The following is a 27,562-nucleotide window of genomic DNA, read 5'->3' on the forward strand; positions in this document are numbered from 1 at the left end:
AAGAAAAAAACATTTAATAATGCATGTTTGTTTTGTTTAATCATTGGGCCCTAGGTGAAGCACCACGCTGATCCCACCCAATTGGTATTCTTCCTGGTGATTTACAACATGGGCCCAGTGGGTGGCAGCAATCTGTCTCAGGTGGCCATCCGCGACTCCGTCTCTGGAATAAAACCCTTGAAAACTGAAGGCAGGGTGGTAGAAAGAGGCTACCAGATGTTTGCTATCGATTCACTTTCTGGTATGTATGAGAGTCAAAATAGGCTCAGTTAAATGATAACATTAAAAAAAACCCTGTAAACTTGACAGATATGGCTACATTGTGCTTTGCTATGCTGATCTGTTTTAAGCCTTGAAAACATTTGATTTGACACCAACATTTGACACCAATGATATTTGATCATTGTTCCATCAAGATATTTGCATCTATAAATGACATATGAAATGCCAGTTGCACAACTGCATAAGAAATGTCAACTTTGTAAATCAAGAAGATGAAGAAAATTAATTAATATATAAAAAATGACTGTTCATGAGTTCAATGGTACTATTATTTCATGAGGTGAAAACTGGAACATACCATTCAATGAAGCGAAGCCGAGTTGAATGGTATGTTCCAGCTTTCACTACATTAAATATTCATTTCACTGAAAGGATATAAAAACATTCATCATTTGTTTTATATAACATCTAAAATAGATCCTTATCATTTGATATTATATTAATTTCTAAACAACAGAAAAGGAACTTAGATTTTGGTGCGTCAATGCACTGAGTTTGTGTACTTCCAGAAAAAAAAGAAAGAGTTTGTGTACGATCTTCACTCCAGCAAAAAATCACGTGTGATATCAACAATCCAACACGAACTTTAAATATGAGTCCAGAAGTAATTATGAAGATGTCGTCTGCAGTGCCGTGCACCAACTTTGTGTACTTCCAAAAAAAAAAACGCTGTACTTACTCAGTGCAGTGAAAAAAAAATCATTTCAGAAATTAGTCTAGCTTTTCATTCTAACTTCCTCCTAACAGGTCTTCATGCCTCCACACGGCTTACAGCGCAGTGGATTTGTTTTGTGTGTGTGTGTGTGTGTGTGTGTGTGTGTGTGTGTGTGTGTGTGTGTGTGTGTGTGTGTGTGTGTGTGTTAATGGAACCAAATTGCCTTCTAATTGCAATGCAAAAGTTAGCTTCAATAACTGCTAATCAGCTAACTGAAAAGTTTACTTTTATGATGCTAAACCGATAAACCACTAAAAAAAGGAATACAGTACATACAGATCATTGTTTAGACTTTGATTGTTCTTTCAACTGTTGCTTATTTAAGATTCATTAATATCCTTCATGCTGTTTGCTATAAATCAACTTCTGATTTTTGTTGTTTAGCTGGATCCCAGCTTGTCATCAATTATACTGCTCAATTACGAAGTCACAAGAGTGAAGTCCTGGACCTTCCAGCTTTTCTCACCTTTTCTAATGCTTCACAGGTATCATCTGTTGCTCCATTTCTATTCTTTTTAAATTTACTAATTCTTGTCTCATGGTATTAAAATTAATTGGATATCACAGAAAAATTGACAATGTTGTTGATCTCACGTAACAGATTGGTTTAAATTTCTCAAAGATTGTTGGCAATTTTATTATTTAAAGATAACATTCTTTTCTTTTATGGACTACTACTTTTTTGTTCTCTCAGAATGATGTCAGTATGTTTGGACCATTAACTGCTAATCTAACTTTGACGGTGAATTCCACTAACATGGTAAGCATTGACTATTCACTTTTTCAGTTTCTTCAATTTATACACAATTTCTCTTTGAAGCACTGTTTTTTTCTTGACAGTGAAATTCAAAGAATTTAATATTTCTGTCTATTTTAGATTTATCCTAACCATGCTGTCCATTTTGCTGGATTTGGTGGTGGATTCATTGTCACTTTAGTGTTGTTGTTGCTTGGTTTTCTGGCCATGAGCCTGATGGGTCCAACAACCAGGATAACCTTTCTTCAGCAAAGGGTATGAAGATTTCTTAAAGTGATGGTTGCCCTGTTGCTTGAACACTACAAAGAGCACTGTGAACCCAAACAAGTTATCATACTAAATAGAGAAAAACAAGATGTAACCGCAAATTGTATTCAGTTCTACTAAAAAATAACAAGTCATTAGAATTTAAATATTTGGAGTAAGTGAGTGTTATTTATTGTTTAAACATGCTGACTAAAGTAACCCATTTTTTCCAGTTGTTTCATCTTACAGTGCTAATAAAGCCTAGCAATTGTACGTACAGAAAAACAATACAGAATTGCAGATTCACCATAGGGTTTACTGTTACTTAATTAAGTTGGGATTTGAGCATGTTCCAATTTAGTATTCTTCTCAAGGACAGTGTGACATACAGGAGTACGCAAAAATTAATCTACCGAGTTTCCAGTTTCACAACAACATGCTTTACTAGCTGTACTATTGTTCCATCGCATGTGCAGTAACTATTGATCCATTGATTTCTATTTAATCCACTAGATGGATGCAGCCTGTGAGCTGTTGCCAGCAGCTGCCATCTTGCTTAGTGGTATTCCGCATCATCAGGCATTAGATTAAATAGAAATCTATGATGCACCGACTTAAACTTGGCTAAAGTGATCTGAAAATGCTGTTTTGTGCAGTGTTCAGGTGGTGTGACAAGCTGACAAACGAGTATCAGCTGGTTAAATATATAAAAAAATAAATAATAAATTGTGGAGTGAGCTGTCATAAGTGTGTATTATATGTAATATTAATGATGTGGGGAAATGACTAGCATTGCTGAATAAAGGTTAGAAAATTATTTATTTTTTGTGTCAATCTGTATTCTTTAAAGAAGTGACTTCAGTTTTACTGCCTGAATGCTTTGTGATAAATATCTCGCCATTCGTTAAGTGATTCAGTTAGAAGTCTCACTTTCATAACTCTCAATTTATCCCCTTTTAATTAGCCTCTGTTTTTTTAATTCACATCAGGTTTTCCATCCTGAGATATTCTGTAAGAGCAAATTCATAGAATGGAAATGCTTTTTCTCTGTTTGGTGGACCGTCGCTTTGACATTCTATAGTCTACTAATATGAGAATATACACAAATGAGATTAATACGTTCACCGTGGCTGGCATGGTTGTTTCATTTTATTTGATATTTTCGCGGAGAAGCACTCCGTAAAAGTGGCGCCGCAAGTGGGTTAAGAGCCATCTTTAACTTAACTTCATAATGAAATGAATTAAGGATCAGACTAGAATCTGGTGTCGTGGCAGACATAGTGCGTTTGACAAACGGCATTATATTCTATCTGGACTGGGGCAAGCAATTCAAGTTTATTATATAAATAGTATTTTTAGTCTGTATTTGCTTTTGACAAATAGTGGCTGTACAAATATGGGCCTGAGTTTAAATAAATGTAACAGCACTGTAATAGCACAGAAAATGCAGATTTATGGTGAAACTCTCTTGAAAACATTGATCATGCCCACATTGATTTCTGTTGATGTCTGGTTGTCAGACGCTAACCAAGAATGAGCGGATCGCCCCAGTCCTCCATCTAGTGAGTAAATAGAAATCGATGGCTATACCTTTTTTTTTTTTGATTCCAGTGATGCAGAGAAGACGCGCACATCCAAAACACATAAACGGCATGCTCGATCAAGTAAAATTATACCCAAAAAAAAGAATGATCTGCACAACCACAACACTCCTATGCAAAAAAAGCTTTATTAGTAAACGCGTGATGTTTCGGGCATACTGCCCTTCATCAGACGTCTGGCATCATTCTATTTGTTTTTGTTTGTTTGTTTTTGATTCCAACCTATGAACCACCTGAGTTTGCCTCAGTAAATTGAAAAAAGAAAGACAGTCACATCTAAGTAACTCTTAAATTAAGGGTCAGTGTTTGCCAGACATTTTGACCTTAAGGGGACCCAAGATAGTTGAAATATGTCAGCATAGCAGATTGATCACAAAACAGAAGAACCTTGGTTCAGTTTCTGTTGCTTTGCATGATAGCATTACATGTTTAAAGAAGGATGCTGCGTTATTGTGTTCTTTTAAGTTGTTTTAATTCAAATTCACCAAGTTAATTCCACTTAAACAAAATGTTTTGATTTAACTGGTTTAATTTTGGTGCAATCAAAAATATATATCATAATGCTAGCTTCAAATTTTGAAAGCTCTGCATTTTTTAAATACATACTGTAAGTTCATATAATCGGGTATATCACTTTTTTTGGGTTGTGCTAACGTGTTTGGGTTTACAGTATTTTGGTCACACTTGTCCATTCATTTGTGAGATCTCAAATATCAACACAGAATGTAACTTGGTAACTTGTTTACCTGGCACAGCAATGCATTTTTTAATTATTGAGTTTGACCTGTAAAAATTGCAGAAATATGATGAATGAATATCTCAACTGAGATTGCACACACCAAAAATAACTAAATGAAATTGGCAAAAGTGTATGTCCTCTGAAACATATATAACAGACCTGCTTTGTCTGAAGTCAAACTTGGATTTGAGTGAGCTATCCTCAAAACATCTTTTTAAGTTATAACTTGGACTTCTAACTGAACGGTAACTTCCAAAACAACTGATCACCAGTTGATGATGTCCATCTAGAGGTCTTTCCCACCACTCTATCTCCCACATTGGGTTTGAGATTTGTCTGTATTATAATAGCCGAGTGGCCTCTGTATGCGTGCTAGCATGTGTATGGCTTAGATCACGGAGAAAGTGGGGAGAGCAGACATTTGCCATTTGTTATGCTTATGTATTTTGGGTCAAGGTTGAACACTGCAAAAACACAGTTGATAGGATGAATATTTTTGGATAAATTAGCGATATTAGTTAACAGTGAACAATGGATGTGCTGCAGTGCACCTTGGGAATTCAGGGTTTTGGGATTTTAAATGTTTGTACCATGGTGAGGACAGGAAGAGAAATGGTGTTGGGGTCATTTTAAAGGAAGAGTATGTTAAAAGTGTGTTGGAGGTTAAGCGAGTGTCTGACAGGGTGATGAGTGTGAAGTTGGAAATTGAAGGGGTGATGATGAATATCATCAGTGCATATGCCCCACAGGTAGGTTGTGAGATGAAGGAGAAAGAAGATTTCTGGAGTGTGTTAGATGAGGTGGTGGAGAGTGTGCCCAAGCATGAAAGAGTGGTGATAGGAGCAGACTTCAATGGGCATGTTGGTGAAGGGAACAGAGGTGATGAGGAAGTAATGGGTAGATATGGTATCAAGGATAGGAATGGGGAAGGACAGATGGTAGTTGATTTTACAAAAAGGATGGAAATGGCTGTGGTGAATACCTCCTTTAAAAAAAGGGAGGAGCACAGGGTAACATATAAGAGTGGAGGAAGGTGCACACAGGTGGACTACATTCTTTATAAGAGATGCAAGCTAAAAGAAATCACAGACTGTAAGGTGGTAGCAGGAGAGAGTGTCACTAGACAGCATAGGATGGTTGTTTGTAGGATGACTTTAGAGGTAAAGAAGAAGAAGAGAGTGAGAGCTCAACAAAGGATCAGATGGTGGAAGCTGAAGGAGGAAGACTGTTGTGTGAAATTTAGTGAGCAGGTGAGAGAAGCACTAGTTGGAGGGGAAGCAATTTTGGACAACTGGAAAAGTACTGCAGATGTGGTGAGGGAGACAGTTAGGGCAGTACTGGGTATGACATCTGGACAGTGGAAGGAAGACAAGGATACTTGGTGGTGGAATGAAGAGGTCCAGGAAAGCATAAGGAGAAAGAGGTTGGCGAAAAAGTTTTGGGATAGTCGGAGAGATGAAGAAAGTAGACAGGAGTACAAGGAGATGCGGCGTAAGGCGAGAAGAGAAGTGGCAAAGGAAAAGGCATATTGCGAGCTGTACAAGAAGTTGAATAGTAAGGAAGGAGAAAAGGACTTGTACCGATTGGCCAGACAAAGGGACAGAGCTGGAAAGGATGTGCAGCAGGTTAGGGTGGTAAAAGATGCACATGGTAATGTGCTGACAAGTGAGGAGTGTGTGCTGAGAAGGTGGAGGGAATATTTTGAAGAGTTGATGAATAAAGAAAATGAGTGAGAGAAAAAGCTGGATGATGTGGTGAGAGTAAATCAGGAAGTAAAAGAGATTAGCAAGGAAGAAGTGAGGGCTGCTATGAAGAGGATGAAGAGTGGAAAGGCAGTTGGTCCAATGGAGACATGGAATTGTCTAGGAGAGATGGCAGTAGAGTTTCTAACCAGATTGTTTAATAAAATCTTGGAAAGTGAGAGGATGCCTGAGGAGTGGAGATGAAGTGTGCTGGTTCCTATTTTCAAGAACAAGGGTGATGTGCAGAGCTGCAGTAACTACAGAGGCATAAAGCTGATCAGCCACAGCATGAAGTTATGGGAAAGAGTAGTAGAAGCTAGGCTTAGAAAACAGGTGAAGATCTGTGAGCAGCAATATGGTTTCATGCCGAGAAAGAGCACTACAGATGCAATGTTTGCTCTGAGAATACTGTTGGAAAAGTACAGAGGACAGAAAGAGTTACATTGTGTGTTTGTGGACTTAGAAAAAGCTTATGATAGGGTGCCAAGAGAAGAGTTGTGGCATTGTATGAGGAAGTGTGGAGTGGCAGAGAAGTATGTTAGGGTAGTGCAGGACATGTACAAGAATAGTGTGACAGCGGTGAGATGCGCAGTCGGAATGACAGACTCATTCAAGGTGGAGGTGGGATTACACCAAGGATCAGCTCTGAGTCCTTTCTTGTTTGCAGTGGTGATGGACAGGTTGACAGATGAGATCAGACAGGAGTCCCCATGGACTATGATGTTTGCAGATGACATTGTGATCTGTAGTGAGAGTAGAGAGCAAGTTGAGTCTAGTCTGGAGAAGTGGAGATATGCTTTGGAGAGAAGGGGAATGAAAGTCAGTAGAAGCAAGACTGAGTACATGTGTGTGAATGAGAGGGAGCCCAGTGGAATATTGCAGTTACAAGGAGTAGAAGTGGTGAAAGTAGATGAGTTTAAATATTTGGGGTCAACTGTTGAAAGTAATGGAGAGTGTGGTAGAGAGGTGAAGAAGAGAGTGCAGGCAGGGTGGAGTGGGTGGAGAAAGGTGGCAGGAGTGATTTGTGACCGAAGAATATCAGCAAGAGTGAAGGGGAAAGTTTACAAAACAGTAGTGAGACCAGCTATGTTGTATGGTTTAGAGACAGTGGCACTAACAAAAAGACAGGAGGCAGAGCTGGAGGTGGCAGAGCTGAAGATGTTGAGATTCTCTTTGGGAGTGACAAGAATGGACAAGATTAGGAATGAACATATCAGAGGGACAGCTCAGGTGGGACGGTTTGGAGACAAAGTCAGAGAGGCGAGATTGAGATGGTTTGGACATGTGCAGAGGAGGGACCCAGGGTATATAGGGAGAAGGATGCTGAGGATGGAGCCACCAGGCAGGAGGAGAAGAGTGAGACCAAAGAGGAGGTTCATGGATGTGCTGAGAGAGGACATGCAGGTGGTTGGTGTGACAGAGGAAGATACAGAGGACAGGGTGAGATGGAAACGATTGATCTGCTGTGGCAACCCCTAACGGGAACAGCCGAAAGACAAAGAAGAAGGGATTTTAAATGTTGTTATTGTGGTTCGTGTTAGTTTAACAGTGTTAGAGTTGTTGATTTATTGTGTTTTTGTACTTCAATTATTTTAGTCAGTTTAGTTAAGTGTCATGTTGCCGTTACCATGAGTGAGATAAGTGTAATGTTACCGTGACCATGAGTGACAAGCATAGTGTGTTTGATGTCTTCCGCCACATCTCTGTTTGTGGGTGTGTAAACATAAAAGCACCTGCTTGGGACAGAAAGCAGAAGGCAAAACGCTCTGTGTGCATGCATGCATGCATGGCTGTAACTTCAATTACAGACAAACTGGGGAGAGCTGACATTTGCTGTTTGGAATGGTTATGTATTTTGGGTCAAAGATGAATGCTGCCGAAATGGAATGGATGACACTAATATTTTTGGAGAAACTATGGATATCAGCTAACAACACTGAACAATGGACATTGATAATTAGATTCTGGAGTCACATGCCATTCCAGCAGGGGACAGTAAATCATCTATATCTTAAGTGTGTGCATGCGCGCGTGTGTGCTTTTATTTAGTAAGGTCAGTGTAAGTACATAATATAATTATAAATATGTTAAAAATACATGGAAGACACAAGAAAGTGAAAACACTTATTTCCTTTATGGTCCATTTAAAAATCAAATGACAAAATAGAAGTAATAATAATAAAATAAATACTGGTAATGATAATAATAAGTATGTATCTGATAACAACAACCTAAACAATTTATAAATGCATTAAGACAGTAAATTGACATTAAAAAATTACATAATTAACAGAAAATAAATGGGTTGAGTTCTTCTTCTAAAAACTGTTGAGGTCCAAGGTTCTAAAAACATTCTGGACTCACACACCATTCCAGCTCATTATAGAAACTTTGCATAATTTATTTCCACCCTTGAAAAATGTCAGGTACCTTTATAAACACTACCCAGTCTAGAGCCTGTGGATCTCCACAGGCAACACGCTACTTTAATTTTACAGTCATGACATGAAATTATTCCTGTTCTATATACATGCTTACATTTATTGATATGATCTGTATTCTTAAATAAATATTTGGTTGTTTTAATTGTAATGTATACCAGTTTATATGGGACAGCCAGCATGTGTAATTGTTGCCTCAGAGAAATGGAGGAAATTCAGAGCCAGAGGATGCAGACTGCAACACAAGTGAGACGGTCAAAGACGAGGTAATATTTGAAGACAAGATGGTGGACATCATGGTGCTAGAGGATCCCCAGAACATGGACCAGGCTTTGGACAAGTGAGTAGCTGACCTGCATGCATCACAGTTAAGAAAATGCACAATTGCATGAACCTGTTTTGCCCGTCATGTGCAACAATTGTTGCCAAAGTGTATCACTATCATTTTTTTACTCACAATAAAAAAAAAAACTCAAAGTTACTAATACCCTAGACACACCTCAAACGGGGAGAGGCCGGTGGCAGAAGACACCTGGCTGTTATGTGCATACTCGATCCAGGCCAGATGGTTACTCCAGGCCGTCGGGTGCGCGGATGTCACACAGCGGAGGGTCTGTTCCAACTCTTGGTTGGCCCGTTCTGCCTGTCCGTTCGTCTGTGGGTGGTACCCGGACGAGAGGCTCACAGTGGCCCCCACTTCTCTGCAGAAACTCCTCCAGACTTGTGAGGAAAACTGGGGACCACGATCCGAGACTACGTCAGTTGGTATCCCATGCAGACGGACGACGTGGTGGACCAGGAGGTCCGCTGTCTCCTGGGCCGTTGGGAGCTTCGGGAGGGCCACGAAGTGGGCCGCCTTGGAGAATCGGTCCACTATCGTGAGGATGGTGGTGTTGCCCTGGGACGGCAGAGGCCTGTGACGAAATCCAGGCCGATATGGGACCAGGGGCGATGAGGCACAGGAAGCGGCTGGAGAAGTCCTTGGGACCTTTTGTGGTCTGCCTTGCCCCTGGCACAGGTGGTGCAGGCCTGGATGTACAACCGGACGTCGGCCTCCATAGACGCCCACCAGAAGCGCTGCCGGACAACTGCCACGGTCCTTCGCACCCCTGGATGACAGGAGAGCTTGGAACCGTGACAGAAGTGTAGGACCGCAGCCCTGGCCTCTGGTGGGACGTTCAACTTGTCCTTCAGACCTGTCCCTGGGTCCGGGCTCCGTGTCAGGGCCTCCCGGACGGTCTTCTCCACATCCCAGGTGAGGGTGGCCACGATAGTGGAACTCGCACTTCTCGCCCTTCACAAACAGCCGGTTCTCCAACAACCGCTGCAGGACCTGACGTACATGCTGGACATGAGTCTGAGGGTCTGGAGAAAAGATGAGTATATCGTCCAGATATACGAAGACGAATCGGTGCAGGAAGTCCCGCAAGACGTCATTAACCAAAGCTTGGAACGTCGCGGGGGTGTTAGTGAGGCCGAACGGCATGACCAGGTACTCAAAATGACCTAAAGGGGTGTTAAATGCCGTCTTCCACTCGTCTTCCTTCCGGACCCGAACCAGGTGATACGCATTCCTAAGATCCAACTTTGTAAAGATTTTGGCTCCATGCAGGGGGGTGAACACGGAATCTAGCAAGGGCAATGGGTATCAATTACGAAATGTGATTTCATTCAGCCCCCTGTAATCAATGCATGGACGGAGTCCGCCATCTTTCTTGCCCACAAAAAAGAAACCTGCACCCATCAGGGAGGTGGAATTCCGGATCAGCCCGGCAGCTAATGAGTCCCGGATGTAGGTCTCCATTGATTCGCGCTCAGGTCGTGAGAGGTTGTACAGCCTGCTGGATGGGAACTCCACACCTGGAACCAAATCAATGGCACAATCGTACGGACGGTGCGGGGGAAGGGTGAGTGCCAGATCCTTGCTGAAGATGTCAGCAAGATCGTGGTACTCAACCGGCACCGCCGTCAGATTGGGAGGAACTTTAACCCCCTCTTTAGCCTGTAAACCGGGAGGAACCGAGGAACCTAAACACATCCGATGGCAGGTTTCGCTCCACTGAACCACCACCCCAGACAGCCAATCAATCCGGGGATTGTGTTTCAACATCCACGGGAAACCCAAAATCACGCGGGAGGTAGAAGGAGTCACAAAAAACTCGATCTCCTCCCGATGATTTCCAGACACCACCAGAGTTACAGGTTGTGTCTTGTGCGTGATTAAAGGGAGAAGGGTGCCATCTAGTGCCTGCACCTGCAATGGCGAAGGAAGTGCCACCAGAGGGAGCCCTACCTCCCTAGCCCATCTGCTGTCTAGCAGATTCCCTTCTGACCCCGTGTCCACCAGTGCTGGGGCTTGAAGGGTTAAATCCCCGCTCAGGATTGGAACTGGGAGTCGTGTGGAAATATGTGTGTGTCCCACGTGAATGTCTTGGCCCACCCTAAGCCCAGTTTCTAAGGGCGGGCGTTGGTGTTTAACCGCTTGGGGCAGTCTCTCTGCAGATGCTCACTTGAGCCGCAGACAAAGCACTCCCCGCGGGCCAGCCTCCTCTGTCTGTTAGGTGGCCTAAATGTGGCCCTGCTTGTGTCCATAGCTTCGTCAGCAGGGGGAGCTGTAGCCACACGGAGCGTTGAGGCTGTGGAGCGTGGGGAGGGCAGAACCTTTTCGGACCCGGAAGGGAGAGGGACGGCGCGTGCCCGGCCACGTCCTTCGTCTCGCTCCCGACGGCGTTCCTCCAACCGATTGGCTAACCGTATAACGAGATCAATAAGCCCATCTAAATCCCGCAGTTCTTCCTTCGCTACCAGGTGCTCCTTCAGGACCGACGACAGTCCGTTTATGAAGGCGGCGCGGAGCGCAACGTTATTCCAGCCGGACCTCGCAGCCGCGATGCGGAAGTCGACTGTATATTCGGCTGCGCTCCGGCGCCCCTGTCTCATTGACAGCAGCACTGTTGATGCAGTCTCTCCTCTGTTAGGGTGATCAAAAACTGTTCTGAACTCCCTGACAAACCCAGTATAAGTGGTAAGGAGCCGTGAATTTTGCTCCCAAAGCGCCATAGCCCAAGCGCGTGCCTCACCACAAAGCAAGTTAATTACATAAGCCACCTTACTGGCGTCAGACGCGTACATTACGGGACGTTGTGCAAAGATGAGCGAACACTGCATAAGAAAGTCCACGCATGTCTCCACACAACCTCCGTACGGCTCTGGGGGACTTATGTATGCTTCAGGGGATGGTGGGGGGGTTCGTTGAACGACCAGTGGAACGTTTATATCCTGCACTGGGTCGGCAGGAGGAGGAGCCGCAGCAGCGCCCTGAGCGCACGCTTCCACCTGTGCGGTGAGAGCCTCCATCCTGCGATTAAGGATGACGTTTTGCTCTGTCATCAGATCCAACCGAGCGGTAAAGTTGGTGAGGATTTGCTGCAACTCACCAATCACGCCTCCTGCAGACGCCTGTGCACCCTGCTCTTCCATTGGCTGTTCAACAGATGGGTGACACCCCTCGGGATCCATGACGTTGGCCGGGATATCCTGTTGGGAAAGTGTAGTGACACGGACCCACAACAGGGGGTGTAAATGAACGGACAATGAAAGAGTCAAATATGAACACTTTACTGTCGTGAATGAGCACAACCACAATACAGAGGAATATAAAATTTTGCAAACAGTCAATCACAAAGGTGACGTGTGGGCAGGCTCGAGGATAGAAGACGTCTGTCCTGAGAAGAACCGGAACCACACGATTTCCTCCGCCACCGAACCTGGAGAATACTGGAGCCGCCAAGTCCCGAGTCCCCAGGTAGCCACCGTCTCCGAATGTCGGATCTGGTACTGCTGGCGAGGAGCAGAAACAATAAGATGTGGGTGTGTGTACACCCATTAACAACAAAGGTGGAGATTCCACCTCAAATCCAGAACCCTGTCACGTGCAGTGTTAGTGAGTACTTATCAAAGTTTGGCGTGGGGAGCGAAGACGTCAGCCCTCCACGTACCACAAACCCAGCCTCCAGCTGCAAGCACTCACAGAACCGACTGCAAACAACACAAAAGCAAAAACTGTCTGTGAAAGACAAAACAAACGGCTGAGCAGTTTACCTTCACAGGTCGAAGATATCTCGGCAACGAGGTGGAGATGACGTCCGGGTTTTATGGAGTAGCATGATGAAGTGTAGATGGGTGACAGCTGTCATGAGATGATGGGTGACAGCTGTCATGAGATGATGGGTGACAGCTGTCACCCTCGGCTGTGTCCGTGGCGGCAGCGCCCTCTCATGCCTGAAGCCCGCACTTCAGGCAGGGCGCCCTCTGGTGGTGGGCCAGCAGTACCTCCTCTTCTGGCGGCCCACACAACAAATGCAACTTTTTCCACTTATAAAAAAAAATCTGGGCATAAATGGATTAATATACAAAAAGCAGTTTAGATTTCCTACTTGCATAAATATTGTGAAAAGTAGAAGACAACTGTAGCATCTGGGAGAAGGCAGTCATAAATGAGAAACCGCAGGCCGATGCAACACAGCAGTGGAGTGATTGAGCAGTAGTTTGGGACAGATGTATTTAACACTCTGCATCATCTTGCTTAGTGTGGGGAAAAAGAAATTTTGTCTGGAAACTGAGTGGGAATGAGATGGGTTGACCAAGCAGGATCACTTTGTCACAAATTGTTAGCTTGAGACACCTAACCAGATGGAAAACCAAATGGAATATACAGGGGGTTTTTTTTTTGAGTCACAATAATTGTTCCTTTTAGAGGCTTTAATGGAACAATCATTTTTAAATTCATCAAGAGGATGAAGTGAGCAGTTTCATTGTTCAAGAATATTTATGTGTAACTGCACAAATTATTATCAATTCCGCTTTAAGAATAATAATCTTAATCTGTTTTATTCGGTACATTCAAACCAAAATGAGTAATATGCTGGCAAACTTTGTCTAACTGTAATTTTATCTCTGAAAGTCTTGAAATGTCTACACTACTCCATGCCACCATTAACCTGGAGGCCACCCGAATTCAGATCTACAAGGACATAATGTCCACTATACTGGACAGTCTGCCATCCCGGTGCCAGGTCAGTGCCCACGCCCAGCAGAAGCTCCTCAGTGTGCTCCATGGACAGCTGCTGGGTATGGAGGGCAGGCTAAAGGAGCAGCGGGGGGCCCGTATGACCGCTCTGGCCGGCCGGTGTAACCTGGAGACTCGGGAAGAAATGGAGGCAGAGCATTGTAGAGAAGCTGCTGAGAAGGCTGAAGCTGAGCTGTTGTGTCAACATGCAGACCAGCAGGTATTTTAAAAATATATATTATTAGATTTTTGTTGTTATTAAAAAGCAGTTCACAGATGACTTTACCCTGCATCAGTTTGATTTGACAGCCTTTTTGATTTGACATACAAATCGATCAGATACGGGGAAATAATCCCACTTTGACACACTCCATTAGGGATTGAAATCCACTTCGAAAGCGCTAGTCCTCAATGTACACAAAAGTGTTGCGCAGAAAATCAAAACCTATATCTGTGCCATGCTCACTTTTAAATGCAAACCAATATAGAAATAATGAAAAACGTCTAACATCTATTTAGAAAAGTTTCTCAAGCACCTTAGAAAGCACACTTGCTAACCATATCTGTAATATCTCTCACTCTGTCCTTTACTAATGGAACAAGCATAATCTTTAGGGCCCTTCGCACATAGTGGGAATATATACAACTCAGGGCATCTCCCGTCGCAGCAGCTCGTATGAATGCACCACAAAACATTGCGCCGAGGGGCAGGCATGCATGATGCCGGTGCGACGTTCATGCACGCGGGAACACAGTAGCCACATCGTGCAACTGTGAAGAAAAAAAAAAATACATGCTTCGACGGTTTTGTGCATGTGGGAACACAGCAGCTTTTCACAGCAGCTGCACGATGTGTAAACACACATTGCGCAGCTGCTGTGAAAATAAAAAGATAAAAATTGCATGCCACCCACGGGAATCGAACCCACGCCAAAAGCTCTGATTGCCAGTCAGAAACTGTACTACTGAGCTACGATCGCTGTCCTGTAATAGCTGCAGGAAACTGCCTCAAATTATACTCAACAAAAATATAAACGCAACACTTTTGGTTTTGCTCCCATTTTGTATGAGATGAACTCAAAGATCTAAAACTTTTTCCACATACACAATATCACCATTTCTCTCAAATATTGTTCACAAACCAGTCTAAATCTGTGATAGTGAGCACTTCTCCTTTGCTGAGATAATCCATCCCACCTCACAGGTGTGCCATATCAAAATGCTGATTAGACACCATGATTAGTGCACAGGTGTGCCTTAGACTGCCCACAATGAAAGGCCACTCTGAAAGGTGCAGTTTTGTTTTATTGGGGGGGGATACCAGTCAGTATCTGGTGTGACCACCATTTGCCTCATGCAGTGCAACACATCTCCTTCACATAGAGTTGTTCAGGTTGTCAATTGTGGCCTGTGGAATGTTGGTCCACTCCTCTTCAATGGCTGTGCGAAGTTGCTGGATATTGGCAGGAACTGGTACACGCTGTCGTATACGCCGGTCCAGAGCATCCCAAACATGCTCAATGGGTGACTTGTCCGGTGAGTATGCCGGCCATGCAAGAACTGGGACATTTTCAACTTCCAAGAATTGTGTACAGATCCTTGCAACATGGGGCCGTGCATTATCCTGCTGCACCATGAGGTGATGTTCTTGGATGTATGGCACAACAATGGGCCTCAGGATCTCGTCACGGTATCTCTGTGCATTCAAAATGCCATCAATAAAATGCACCTTTGTTCTTCGTCCATAACAGACGCATGCCCATACCATAACCCCACCGCCACCATGGGCCACTCGATCCACAACACTGACATCAGAAAACCGCTCACCCACACGACGCCACACACACTGTCTGCCATCTGCCCTGAACAGTGTGAACCGGGATTCATCCGTGAAGAGAACACCTCTCCAACGTGCCAAACGCCAGCGAATGTGAGCATTTGCCCACTCAAGCCGGTTACGACGACGAACTGGAGTCAGGTCGAGACCCCGATGAGGACGACGAGCATGCAGATGAGCTTCCTTGAGACGGTTTCTGACAGTTTGTGCAGAAATTCTTTGGTTATGCAAACCGATTGTTTCAGCAGCTGTCCGAGTGGCTGGTCTCAGACTATCTTGGAGGTGAACATGCTGGATGTGGAGGTCCTGGGCTGGTGTGGTTACACATGGTCTGCGGTTGTGAGGCTGGTTGGATGTACTGCTAAATTCTCTGAAACGCCTTTGGAGACAGCTTATGGTAGAGAAATGAACATTCAATACACGAGCAACAGCTCTGGTTGACATTCCTGCTGTCAGCATGCCAATTGCACGCTCCCTCAAATCTTGCGACATCTGTGGCATTGTGCTGTGTGATAAAACTGCACCTTTCAGAGTGGCCTTTTATTGTAGACAGTCTAAGGCACACCTGTGCACTAATCATGGTGTCTAATCAGCATCTTGATATGGCACACCTGTGAAGTGGGATGGATTATCTCAGCAAAGGAGAAGTGCTCACTATCACAGATTTAGACTGGTTTGTGAACAATATTTGAGGGAAATGGTGATATTGTGTATGTGGAAAAAGTTTTAGATCTTTGAGTTCATCTCATACAAAATAGGAGCAAAACCAAAAGTGTTGTGTTTATATTTTTGTTGAGTGTAGGAAGGACATGGACATATTAAAAAAATAAAAAATAAAACCACACACCATATAAAATCACCGCATTATAATGAATCCCTTTTATCAAGCGGGCAATACAAGTATGATCCATCTGTTCTGCTGTAGATGACCCATGACATACAGTCATTAAATGATATGAATGATGAAGCAGTTTACTCTTCTTATGTCCACATCTACTGGTCCAGTGCGTCAAGCCGACCACAGCCGCGTTCTGCTCGACACGCGTGTCTTGTGGACGCCGCGCCGCAGGACTGACACCACGTCATGTGGAACAGAGCTCACCTGGGTGGTATGACTGTGAGATCGCATCCTGCGTGGTCTGATCTGACGGTCCGTTTCAACCTGGGAGCAGCATGTAATTGTCTGCGCCTTGCGCGCGCGCTCGCTCGCTGCAGCCCGTCGCCACAACGACATATGTTTTTATTTATGTCCACGTAAGGACAGCAAGCAGACACATGCACGTCACATTTGGCAGTTGTTAGTTCATGGTATTGCTGTCATGAATATTGACATCATGCCTCTTACATCAGTGGTCTCTGATCACTCACTTATTAAGTTTACAGTTTCGCTGCCGTATTTAGTGGAACAACAGCCTTATATATCACTACGGCAATGCATCAACTCCTCAACTAAGACTGCACTAGAAGCTAGACTACCTGATGTCTTAGCTTCACATTTGGCAAATACCAATCAGTGGCCAGTCTTGTGGATAGTTTAAACTCAAAACTACACTCGACATGATTGCGCCACCTTTGTTAAAACCGCGCTCCCCCAAAACACAGTCACCTTGGTTCAGTGATTACCTGCTTGGCCTTAAGCATAAGGCTAGAGGTCTAGAACGGAAATGGCATAGTTCAAAATTAGAGGTATTCCACCTTGCGTGGCGTGATGCTATCTTAGACTATAAGCATGCACTACTGGCTACAAAACGAACCTACTACTGTGATTTGATCAACAGAAACAAGCATAACTCAAAGTTCTTGTTTGACATGGTGGCAACACTTATTCATGGACAACCACCTGTAGTTTGCTCTCCTTTTACAGCACAAGATTTCCTGGATTACTTTGAGAAGAAAATAGAAGACATTAGGTTAAACATATCCCAGCATGCCTTAACCCAGCCACTACACCTTTGCTGTTGAGGTGGGCGCCACTACTGAGGTATTACCTAGATTTACAGAATTTGATAGTATCTCACAAGGCATGCTGATGAAACTCGTAACATCAACAAAAAGCACAACCTGTTTATTTGATCCTATACCAATAAAACTGTTTAAGGACCTGTGGCCCACTCTTGGGCCGACTGTGCTGGAAATGATTAATCTTTCTTTAACTTCTGGATCTGTTCCTAAATGTTTCAAATGTGCAGTGATTAAACCATTACTTAAGAAACCTAATCTTGAAGAAAACAGTTGGGCAATTTGACCTTCAGGCTTGATAAGCCTGTAATGTTATGGTTTGAGCAGTGAAAAACACTTTTTAACAGTTCCACGTGCACAACCAAATCCCAATTATGAATTAAGAATATTCACCGGCCTCTGAAATCTTCAACTTCAACTGCAAGGCACGCATCTGCTCCAAGATGTCATCCAATTTGCGTCTGAGTTCAAGAGTCATCGCAGTCTGAGAATGCACTGCCTTGCCAACCTCGTTAATCATGACGGACAAGCGAGGGGCTGTGGTTCTTGAAGCCACCGTCTTGCCAATTTTCTGGTAGATCAGGGTAGGACATAAGACAAAAAGTACCAGCCCTGCTACCATAAGACCAAAAATGAATAAATCCTCGACATCCTCAACAGAGAAAGGCACCAAGCATGCCACATGCCAGGAACCCCAAGAGTCGAGAACATAGCCCGCAGGATATGTTCCATCTGGGCAGGTAGGATCCCCTGGTCCTGACCTTGTAGAAAAAATGGTGTCAATAGCGTTCAGAGACCAGCTGATGAATTCGATGGTTAATCCAATAGTATTCACATAGATCCACAATCCAATATAATTTGAGGAATTCCCAGTCTGGTGAAGTAGGGACTTGAAGGTTAAAAGCAGAGAACAGAGATAAGGGAGAGTGGAGGAGATGCGACCGCCTTCGTCGGAGTCCCAGGCTGATCCATACATTTATCTCTTCTAGATTGGACTACTGCAATGTTCTATTTTCTGGTTTAACGCAGTCTAGCATTAGGGCTCTCCAGTTGGTTCAAAATGCTGCAGCCAGACTTTTGACACGAAGCAGAAAGTTAGACCACATTACACCCATTTTGGCATCCCTTCACTGGCTTCCTGTCCCAGTGAGATCAGATTTTAAGGTTCTGCTACTAGTCTATAAAATTGTTCACAGACTGACACCTCCCTACCTAGCTAACCTAATTAAACCTTACGGGCTTTACGTTCTCAGGGTGCAGGACTACTTTGTGTCCATAGGGTGAATAAGAAGTCTGTGGGTCACAGAGCTTTCTCTTATTGTGCCCCTGTTCTGTGGAATGATCTCCCTACATCAATAAAACAGTTAGATTCTGTGGAGACTTTCAAGTCCAGACTTAAGACACACTTCTTTTCCCTTTTGTATGGCGAGCATACTGGTACAGTTTTGTTTTACGCTCTTTACTCTTAATTAATTTTATTAGGAAGCGGAGTCTTTCAGTGAAGCTTAGGGCTAGCGGCCGGCAATCACCTTAGTATTTCTTCTGTTTTTCTTGTTGATTAATGCTGGCAAATTATACAGTATTTCTTGTCTTTGTGATGCCTGATTCTGTTTTTTCTCTCTGTTTAAGGTGCAGCTCTATCCAGAGATGGGAGTTGTATTTGTGTTGGCAACCCTCCTGTCCTGTGCACCAACAGCATTTCTTGTATATTCATCTGTGAATTGTTCTGTAATTTATGTTTGTAGCATGGCCCAAGCAGGGGTCACCCCTTTGAGTCTGGTCTGCTTGAGGTTTCTTCCTCAGAGGGAGTTTTTCCTTACCACTGTTGCTCTGGGGGTTAGTAAGGTTAGACCTTACCTGTGTGAAGCGCCTTGAGGCAACTCTGTTGTGATTTGGTGCTATATAAATGAAAATAAATTGAAATTGAAATTGAAGTCATGTCTGTCCAAACACGGTATGTGTTCCCTAGCTGGGATGTCCAAAACCAGAGATCTCAACAGCTGCTGGTGACGGCAGCCAAGCCCCCTGTCAGTTCAGTGTACATACCAACGTGTCACTCTCTTCTGTGTTATGTGGTCATTGTTTTTTTTAGTTATTTGTTATGTAATTGTGTATGTAGGTAGTGTAGTACTTATTAATATACCTGTCTTGGCTGTGGTCTCTGTGTTTTTAATGTTACATATTGTGTGCAATGAGCCATTATTTGTAGCTGTCAGTGAGTTTCTGGTCAGCAGCTGGGAGGCAGCTCACTGTGTTGTGTGCGGTCAGACATGGCTGTCCGGCCCCCATATGATTATGTCTGTACATACATATCAGCATTTTATGCAAGCGTGCCTGCTCCACCCAACACTTGTGGCATGCGGGGGTGCGAAATACACTTACGCCACATGTTTGGAGGGGGGGGGGACACACGCGCACACGTGAGATACACTTGCACACCACGTGTTGCTTTTTGCAACGCCACACCCGTGGGGGCACTCAAACAAATTTCAATTCCAGCGAGCATTGTTGGATGTTCGTGTGTCACCTGAAATTTGGTTGACAGCTGCCGTGAGAAGGATCGAATGGGCTCTCATAGGGCACACTCTGTCTATCAGCCACTGGTTTGCATGAATAATTGTACTGACGGGTGTACGAGGCGTTGGACGCAGCTACGATTTTTCACGAATGGCATACAATTATTCCCTTGTGTGCTAGTCGGCTTCAATCGTGTTATGTTTGTGTGGGAAATGGGTGTTGGCGTTTGCTGCAGCAGGAAGGTTTTCACAACCTCTCTGCTTCCAAAACATGCACAGAAATGTTCATTTGCAGTTTCCAACCGGAAGCAACACTTTATAAATGTGACGTTCCTTCAAAATAATGCTGAACCAGAGTCGGATGTCTTATTTTGTTAATTGATTAGATTAAAAATAAATGTACATATATTTCTTTTAAATTCTTAATTATTATGTCAGTTTTTTTTTTTTTCTTAGAACAATCCTTGATGTTTCGTGCTTTTATCTAATATGATTGACATAATATTAACTGAGACTTTGCAACTGTTTTTAATTAGGACATCCTCCAAATCAGGCTGCTCCTGGAGAAGTTGCACCGGCTGAGCCAGAGTCGGCTTCAGCGCTTCCTGTTGGCCCGACATAAAGAAGCCTCTGCAAAGGTTCAGAGGGAGATCATTGAGTGGCGCCGGGTGGAGCTTCACAAGATCTTCTCAGAGGAAGTGGAAGAGGCCACCAGGATGGGCGAGCTGGAGAAGAGCACAGCCAAGAATCTTCAACATGATTACTTTGCTTGTCAAGTGAGCGCACAAAACTGATTTTTGTGACATTGGAATTGACCATCTGTGTAAATGTTCTCTTTAAAAAAAAAAAAAAAAGAAAAAAAAAGTGAGTCAGTTGTAAGTATCTGTGAAATTATTTTTGAAATGTCTAAATATTTCACATACAAGCAAGGGTCAACAAACCATCTAAAAGAATTATCTTTGTGCAAACACCTAGAATATACTTTCATCCAAATTTTGCAAAAAAAAAAAATGTTCTGCTTTCTCTTCAGGCACAGCTGGAAGAAGTGCTGGATGTTGTGCTGGCCAATCAGCGCTATGTGCTCGCTGAACGAAATGCACAGAGGAGGTTTCTAGTGCACAGTCTGCACAGTCTCAACAGTTTAATTTCTGACACCTTCACCAGCACTTCCAGAAATTTGGATAACTTTTTCACTCACATCAGAAGGTTGGTACATATTTTGTTATTAGTGCAGAATTGCAGATACTCATTTTAGCATCATTTTTTATCAATGTACCTGCACTCAATAATTGCAACCAAGTGAGCTTCAAGAGCATTTTTTTGCATGTATTTGAAATATAAAAGTCAATCAACTTCAATCAACTTTTTTCTTATATAGCGCCAAATCACAACAAACAGTTGCCCCAAGGCGCTCCATATTGTAAGGCAAGGCCATACAATAATTATAAAAAACCCCAACGGTCAAAACGACCCCCTATGAGCAAGCACTTGGCCACAGTGGGAAGGAAAAACTTCCTTTTAACAGGAAGAAACCTCCAGCAGAACCAGGCTCAGGGAGGGGCAGTCTTCTGCTGAGACTGGTTGGGGCTGAGGGGAAAAAAACAGGAAAAAGACATGCCGTGAAGGGGGGCAGAGATCGATCACTAATGATTAAATGCAGAGTGATGCATACGGAGCAAAAAGAGAAAGAAACAGTGCATCATGGGAACCCCCCCACAATCTACGTCTAAAGCAGCATAACCAAGGGATGGTCCAGGGTCACCCGATCCAGCCCTAACTATAAGCCTTAGCGAAAAGGAAAGTTTTAAGCCTAATCTTAAAAGTAGAGAGGGTATCTGTCTCCCTGATCTGAATTGGGAGCTGGTTCCACAGGAGAGGAGCCTGAAAGCTGAAGGCTCTGCCTCCCATTCTACTCTTACAAACCCTAGGAACTACAAGTAAGCCCGCAGTCTGAGAGTGAAGCGCTCTAATGGGGTAATATGGTACTACGAGGTCCCTAAGATAAGATGGGACCTGATTATTCAAAACCTTATAAGTAAGAAGAAGAATTTTAAATTCTATTCTAGAATTAACAGGAAGCCAATGAAGAGAGGCCAACACGGGTGAGATATGCTCTCTCCTGCTAGTCCCCGTCAGTACTCGAGCTGCAGCATTCTGAACCAACTGAAGGCTTTTTAGGGAACTTTTAGGACAACCTGATAATAATGAATTACAATAGTCCAGCCTAGAGGAAATAAATGCATGAATTAGTTTTTCAGCATCACTCTGAGACAAGACCTTTCTGATTTTAGAAATATTGCGTAAATGCAAAAAGGCAGTCCTACATATTTGTTTAATATGCGCTTTGAATGACATATCCTGATCAAAAATGACTCCAAGATTTCTCACAGTATTACTAGAGATCAGGGAAATGCCATCCAGAGTAACGATCTGGTTAGACACCATGCTTCTAAGATTTGTGGGGCCAAGTACAATAACTTCAGTTTTATCTGAGTTTAAAAGCAGGAAATTAGAGGTCATCCATGTCTTTATGTCTGTAAGACAATCCTGCAGTTTAGCTAATTGGTGCGAATCCTCTGGCTTCATAGATAGATAAAGCTGGGTATCATCTGCGTAACAATGAAAATTTAAGCAATACCGTCTAATAATACTGCCTAAGGGAAGCATGTATAAAGTGAATAAATTGGTCCTAGCACAGAACCTTGTGGAACTCCATAATTAACTTTAGTCTGTGAAGAAGATTCCCCATTTACATGAACAAACTGTAATCTATTAGACAAATATGATTCAAACCACCGCAGCGCAGTGCCTTTAATACCTATGACATGCTCTAATCTCTGTAATAAAATTTTATGGTCAACAGTATCAAAAGCAGCACTGAGGTCCAACAGAACAAGCACAGAGATAAGTCCACTGTCCGAAGCCATAAGAAGATCATTTGTAACCTTCACTAATGCTGTTTCTGTACTATGATGAATTCTAAAACCTGACTGAAACTCTTCAAATAGACCATTCCTCTGCAGGTGATTAGTTAGCTGTTTTACAACTACCCTCTCAAGAATCTTTGAGAGAAAAGGAAGGTTGGAGATTGGCCTATAATTAGCTAAGATAGCTGGGTCAAGTGATGGCTTTTAAGTAATGGTTTAATTACTGCCACCTTAAAGGCCTGTGGTACATAACCAACTAACAAAGATAGATTGATCATATTTAAGATTGAAGCATTAAATAATGGTAGGACTTCCTTGAGCAGCCTGGCAGGAATGGGGTCTAATAAACATGTTGATGGTTTGGATGAAGTAACTAATGAAAATAACTCAGACAGAACAATCGGAGAGAAAGAGTCTAACCAAATACCGGCATCACTGAAAGCAGCCAAAGATAACGATACATCTTTGGGATGGTTATGAGTAATTTTTTCTCTAATAGTCAAAATTTTGTTAGCAAAGAAAGTCATGAAGTCATTACTAGTTAAAGTTAATGGAATACTCAGCTCAATAGAGCTCCGACTCTTTGTCAGCCTGGCTACAGTGCTGAAAAGAAACCTGGGGTTATTCTTATTTTCTTCAATTAGTGATGAGTAGAAAGATGTCCTAGCTTTACGGAGGGCTTTTTTATAGAGCAACAAACTCTTTTTCCAGGCTAAGTGAAGATCTTCTAAATTAGTGAGACGCCATTTTTTGGACACCACTCAGACAGCCAGCAATTCAAGGAGAACATGCGGCTAAACATGTCACTCCCGGTCTGATTGGGGAGGGGCCCAGAGAAAACAACAGAGTCCGACATTGTTTTTGCAAAGTTACACACCGATTTAATGTTAATTTTAGTGACCTCCGATTGGCGTAACCGAGTGTCATTACTGCCGACGTGAATTACAATCTTACCAAATTTACGCTTAGCCTTAGCCAGCAATTTCAAATGTCATTCGATGTCGCCTGCTCTGGCCCCCGGAAGACAATTGACAATGGTTGCTGGTGTCGCTAACTTCACATTTCTCAAAACAGAGTCGCCAATAACCAGAGTTTGATCCTCGGCGAGTGTATCGTCGAGTGGGGAAAAACGGTTAGAGATGTGAACGGGTTGACGGTGTACACGGGGCTTCTGTTTAGGGCTACGCTTCCTCCTCACAGTCACCCACTCAGCCTGCTTTCCCGACTGCCCGGGATCTGCCAGGGGGGAACTAACGGCGTGAAGTGAAAATCAAATCACAACTACAACCTACGTTCTTTTTAAAATGTGTTTAAAGATCCACGTTTTTCTTTGCTGCGTATTCTCACTTAAACTCTGACTAACCAACGTTGTTAACTATCATTTCAATTTATTTCATTTATATCACGCCAAATCACAACAAAGCTGCCTCAAGGTGCTTCACACAAGTAAGGTCTAACCTTAACAACTAATGCACTGTTACAGACGGCTCAGAACAGGTAAAAATAATCCCTTTATTCAGAGAGCAGCGTCAACTGAGGCCAATTGTGCTGAACTACTGAATAAACCTTTTATGTTTTCAGTGTTTTTTATCAGTTAACCACATACAGCAACACATCCAGATGCAGGTACTATCAAAATAAATATAAAAATAGTTAAGCTATCAAATTTACATGACTTTACAATTTATGATGATTTCATTAATTTAAAGCTTGATTTATGGTCCTGCAGCTCTGTAACTCCGTGTCATGACGTTGATGTGTGTGACAGTTTTAAAGTTCTCTGTCACTGGATTATGCTTTATTATGGATTCATTTGACCCTCAACAAGCTTTTTTTTTTCCTACGATCAGCTACAATTCAAAGGTAAGCTGTACAATTTCCTCTTTTTCCAACTCCGTGTTAATGTAATCAGCGTGCGCACTGCCAAAACTATTAAAATATGAGAGGAAAGAGTGAAACCAAAAAAGTGTCAAATCACAGCCTTTTGCGGTGTCTGATTTAACAGGTGCATGTCTAGACTGCAGGTCTGAGTCTGAGCATGGTTTGAAAAAATAAACGGTCGGGCTTTTAATCACAGAAATCACGGAATACGAGGGGTTTTAATGGAGATACATTGTGATCGGATGAGATACGGCATTTATTACATGGAAAACAATACAAAACTTTTGGGACTTTTTTTGTCCGATGACTGTGAATATCCAGTTTATACGATGACGATTTAGGTGAGTTTTACTATACGTGGGACTGAACAATAAATTTACCTCGCAAAACTTTGATGATGAAGTCGCTTCCATCCCACACGGCTTTTCTTTTTCTTCTGTTCAGATTTGTAGGGAATCTGTACATCTTGAAGCCCTTCCTGTGTCTATTTGTGCATCCAAATGCACAACAACCTGGCCTTTTCAGCAAATAAATAAATAAAATAGCTGGACTTGCATGCAGACACATTAACAGCAAACACTATTTTGAACCCAAGAAGGTATCACGAGTCATGTGACCTTTTTTTTTTTTTTTTTCTTCAACTCCTTATGTCACTGCACTCTCTGAATAAAGGGATTCTAGGTAAAAAAGAGAGCTGTTTTATAGTGACATAATTCTCCTTTCTCCACCAGAGGGAGCATGTTGCCTGTAGACCAGATAGACCATCTGCAGGATAAGGCTCAGAAAGAGCTGGTGATGGTGAGGCAGAGACTGGATGAGAAACTAAGCCAAGAGAGGAGAGCCATGCGCTGTGGTTTGATTAAGAAGAGGAGGGAGCTCGTCTCTGACATGGTGAGGAGATCATATATGTACTGTATTTTCTATATTATATGTCACACTAGGGCATTAGTTACATCTGTCCAAAAATGTGTGATAACCAAAGTTTATCTTATCTTAAATGGTTTTTTTTTATGTGATGCTGCCACCATACGCAATACAATGTAGCACTTTAGAATTGAGAATGAATAAGTAGGTTTTTGTCCTTTCTTACACAAACAATAAATAATGACAGGCAGCTGGACAACATCGCATTCATGTGCGAGGTCCAGAGAGCAAAGCGTCTGCTTGAGAAGTAATGGTGGCCTCAATAATGGTTTATTTAAGAGAAATTGTTTATTTTTATGATAACAACAATCAAAAAACATTTTTAATGGTATTATATTTCCTATTGGTTACGGATATGGAATTAGAAAAGGCTTTGTTTGGTGATGGTCATATCACTTTGAAAGAAGCACCTAAAGAAAACCCAACCACATTTCTACAAGGAGTCTTTACTGGTTTGTTGTATTATTAAACTACAGGTATAAGACGTTTGGTACATGTACTGGTAATCAGTGGCGGCACCTGAAAAATTTCTCAGGAAGGGCAATTTTTCTGAAAATTAAGGCGACCCATTCAGTAAATACTTTAAGTAAGACTATCATAGCAGTTTGTTATTAGGCGATTAAGCCATACAGCAATATCTCAACTAGGTGGCAGCATACAACAGAAATATTTCCCCTCTAACTACATAAATTACAGGCGGAAGTTGCATCCAAGAACCTTCACAAGCAAAATATTAATCAAAATGAAGTGGCCCCACGATAAATTAACCCACTTATTTACACTGGGAGCAACTGGAGATTAAGGACCTTGCCCAAGGGTCCTTGGTGATTTTCAGATGGAAAAGTGCTGTATAGATTTGTGGCGTGTGTGTGTGATTTTCTCAGGTAAAATGAGATGATCAAACAAGCTGTGACATAAATTTATCTTAAATCAGGAGAATATCTGTGAAAACATTCATAGAACTGTGGGACTTTGGAGATGTTATGTAAAAGGTGATTTTGCACAGTACAACTACGTTAATAATTGTCTTATTGGCTCCAAGACCATTTCATTTTTAAATACGAGGGCTGTCCGTAAAGTATAGGTCCTTTTTATTTTTTTCAAAAACTATATGGATTTCATTCATATGTTTTTACGTCAGACATGCTTGAACCCTCGTGCGCATGCGTGAGTTTTTCCACGCCTGTCGGTGACGTCATTCGCCTGTGAGCACTCCTTGTGGGAGGAGTCATCCAGCGCCTCGTCGGAATTCCTTTGTCTGAGAAGTTGCTGAGAGACTGGCGCTTTGTTTGATCAAAATTTTTTCTAAACCTGTGAGACACATCGAAGTGGACATGGTTCGAAAAATTAAGCTGGTTTTCAGTGAAAATTTTAACAGCTGATGAGAGATTTTGAGGTGATTCTGTCGCTTTAAGGACTTTTCACGGTGCGAGACGTCGCGCAGCGCTCTCAGGCAGCGTCATCAGCCTGTTTCAAGCTTAAAACCTCCACATTTCAGGCTCTATTGATCCAGGACATCGTGAGAGAACAGAGACGTTTCAGAAGAAGTCTGTTTCAGCATTTTATCCGGATATTCCACTGTTAAAGGAGATTTTTTTTAATGAAAGACGTGCGGAAGGGTCCGCGCGTCGGGACGCAGCCGACGCGGCGCGGCGGCAAAGGAAAAAAACCTCCGTGTTGATAACCATTTGTAAAATCCAGTTGGCTTTTGATGGCTTTCAGTGGAGTGAGTATATGAGAAATTGTTTATCAGCTGGAGATGTTCCAACTTGTCCTTAAGGCTTCCAGCAGAGGTGTTTTTCCTGTGACGGAGCGTCGCGGCGGCTGCGAGCCAACGCGCGGACCCGTCCGCACGTCTTTCATTAAAAAAATCTCCTTTAACAGTGGAATATCCGGATAAAATGCTGAAACCGACTTCTTCTGAAAC

The 27,562-nt window shown here is 42.8% G+C and overlaps 1 protein-coding gene across 1 annotated transcript in view; it reads left to right on the forward strand.

Moving 5' to 3' along the window:
* Positions 1-27,562, forward strand: part of LOC117507226 (limbin-like) — a 126,992-nt gene that overhangs the window by 21,352 nt on the left and 78,078 nt on the right. Inside the window, exons 5-13 of the mRNA XM_034167048.1 lie at positions 55-241; positions 1,382-1,482; positions 1,692-1,757; positions 1,875-2,009; positions 8,724-8,863; positions 13,487-13,811; positions 20,440-20,679; positions 20,934-21,109; positions 25,443-25,602. Of these exons, the coding sequence (XP_034022939.1) occupies positions 55-241; positions 1,382-1,482; positions 1,692-1,757; positions 1,875-2,009; positions 8,724-8,863; positions 13,487-13,811; positions 20,440-20,679; positions 20,934-21,109; positions 25,443-25,602 (1,530 nt within the window). The remainder of the gene's footprint in view (positions 1-54; positions 242-1,381; positions 1,483-1,691; positions 1,758-1,874; positions 2,010-8,723; positions 8,864-13,486; positions 13,812-20,439; positions 20,680-20,933; positions 21,110-25,442; positions 25,603-27,562) is intronic.

This window comes from Thalassophryne amazonica, chromosome 3, assembly GCF_902500255.1.
Source record: "Thalassophryne amazonica chromosome 3, fThaAma1.1, whole genome shotgun sequence".
Classification (NCBI taxonomy): Eukaryota; Metazoa; Chordata; class Actinopteri; order Batrachoidiformes; family Batrachoididae; genus Thalassophryne; species Thalassophryne amazonica.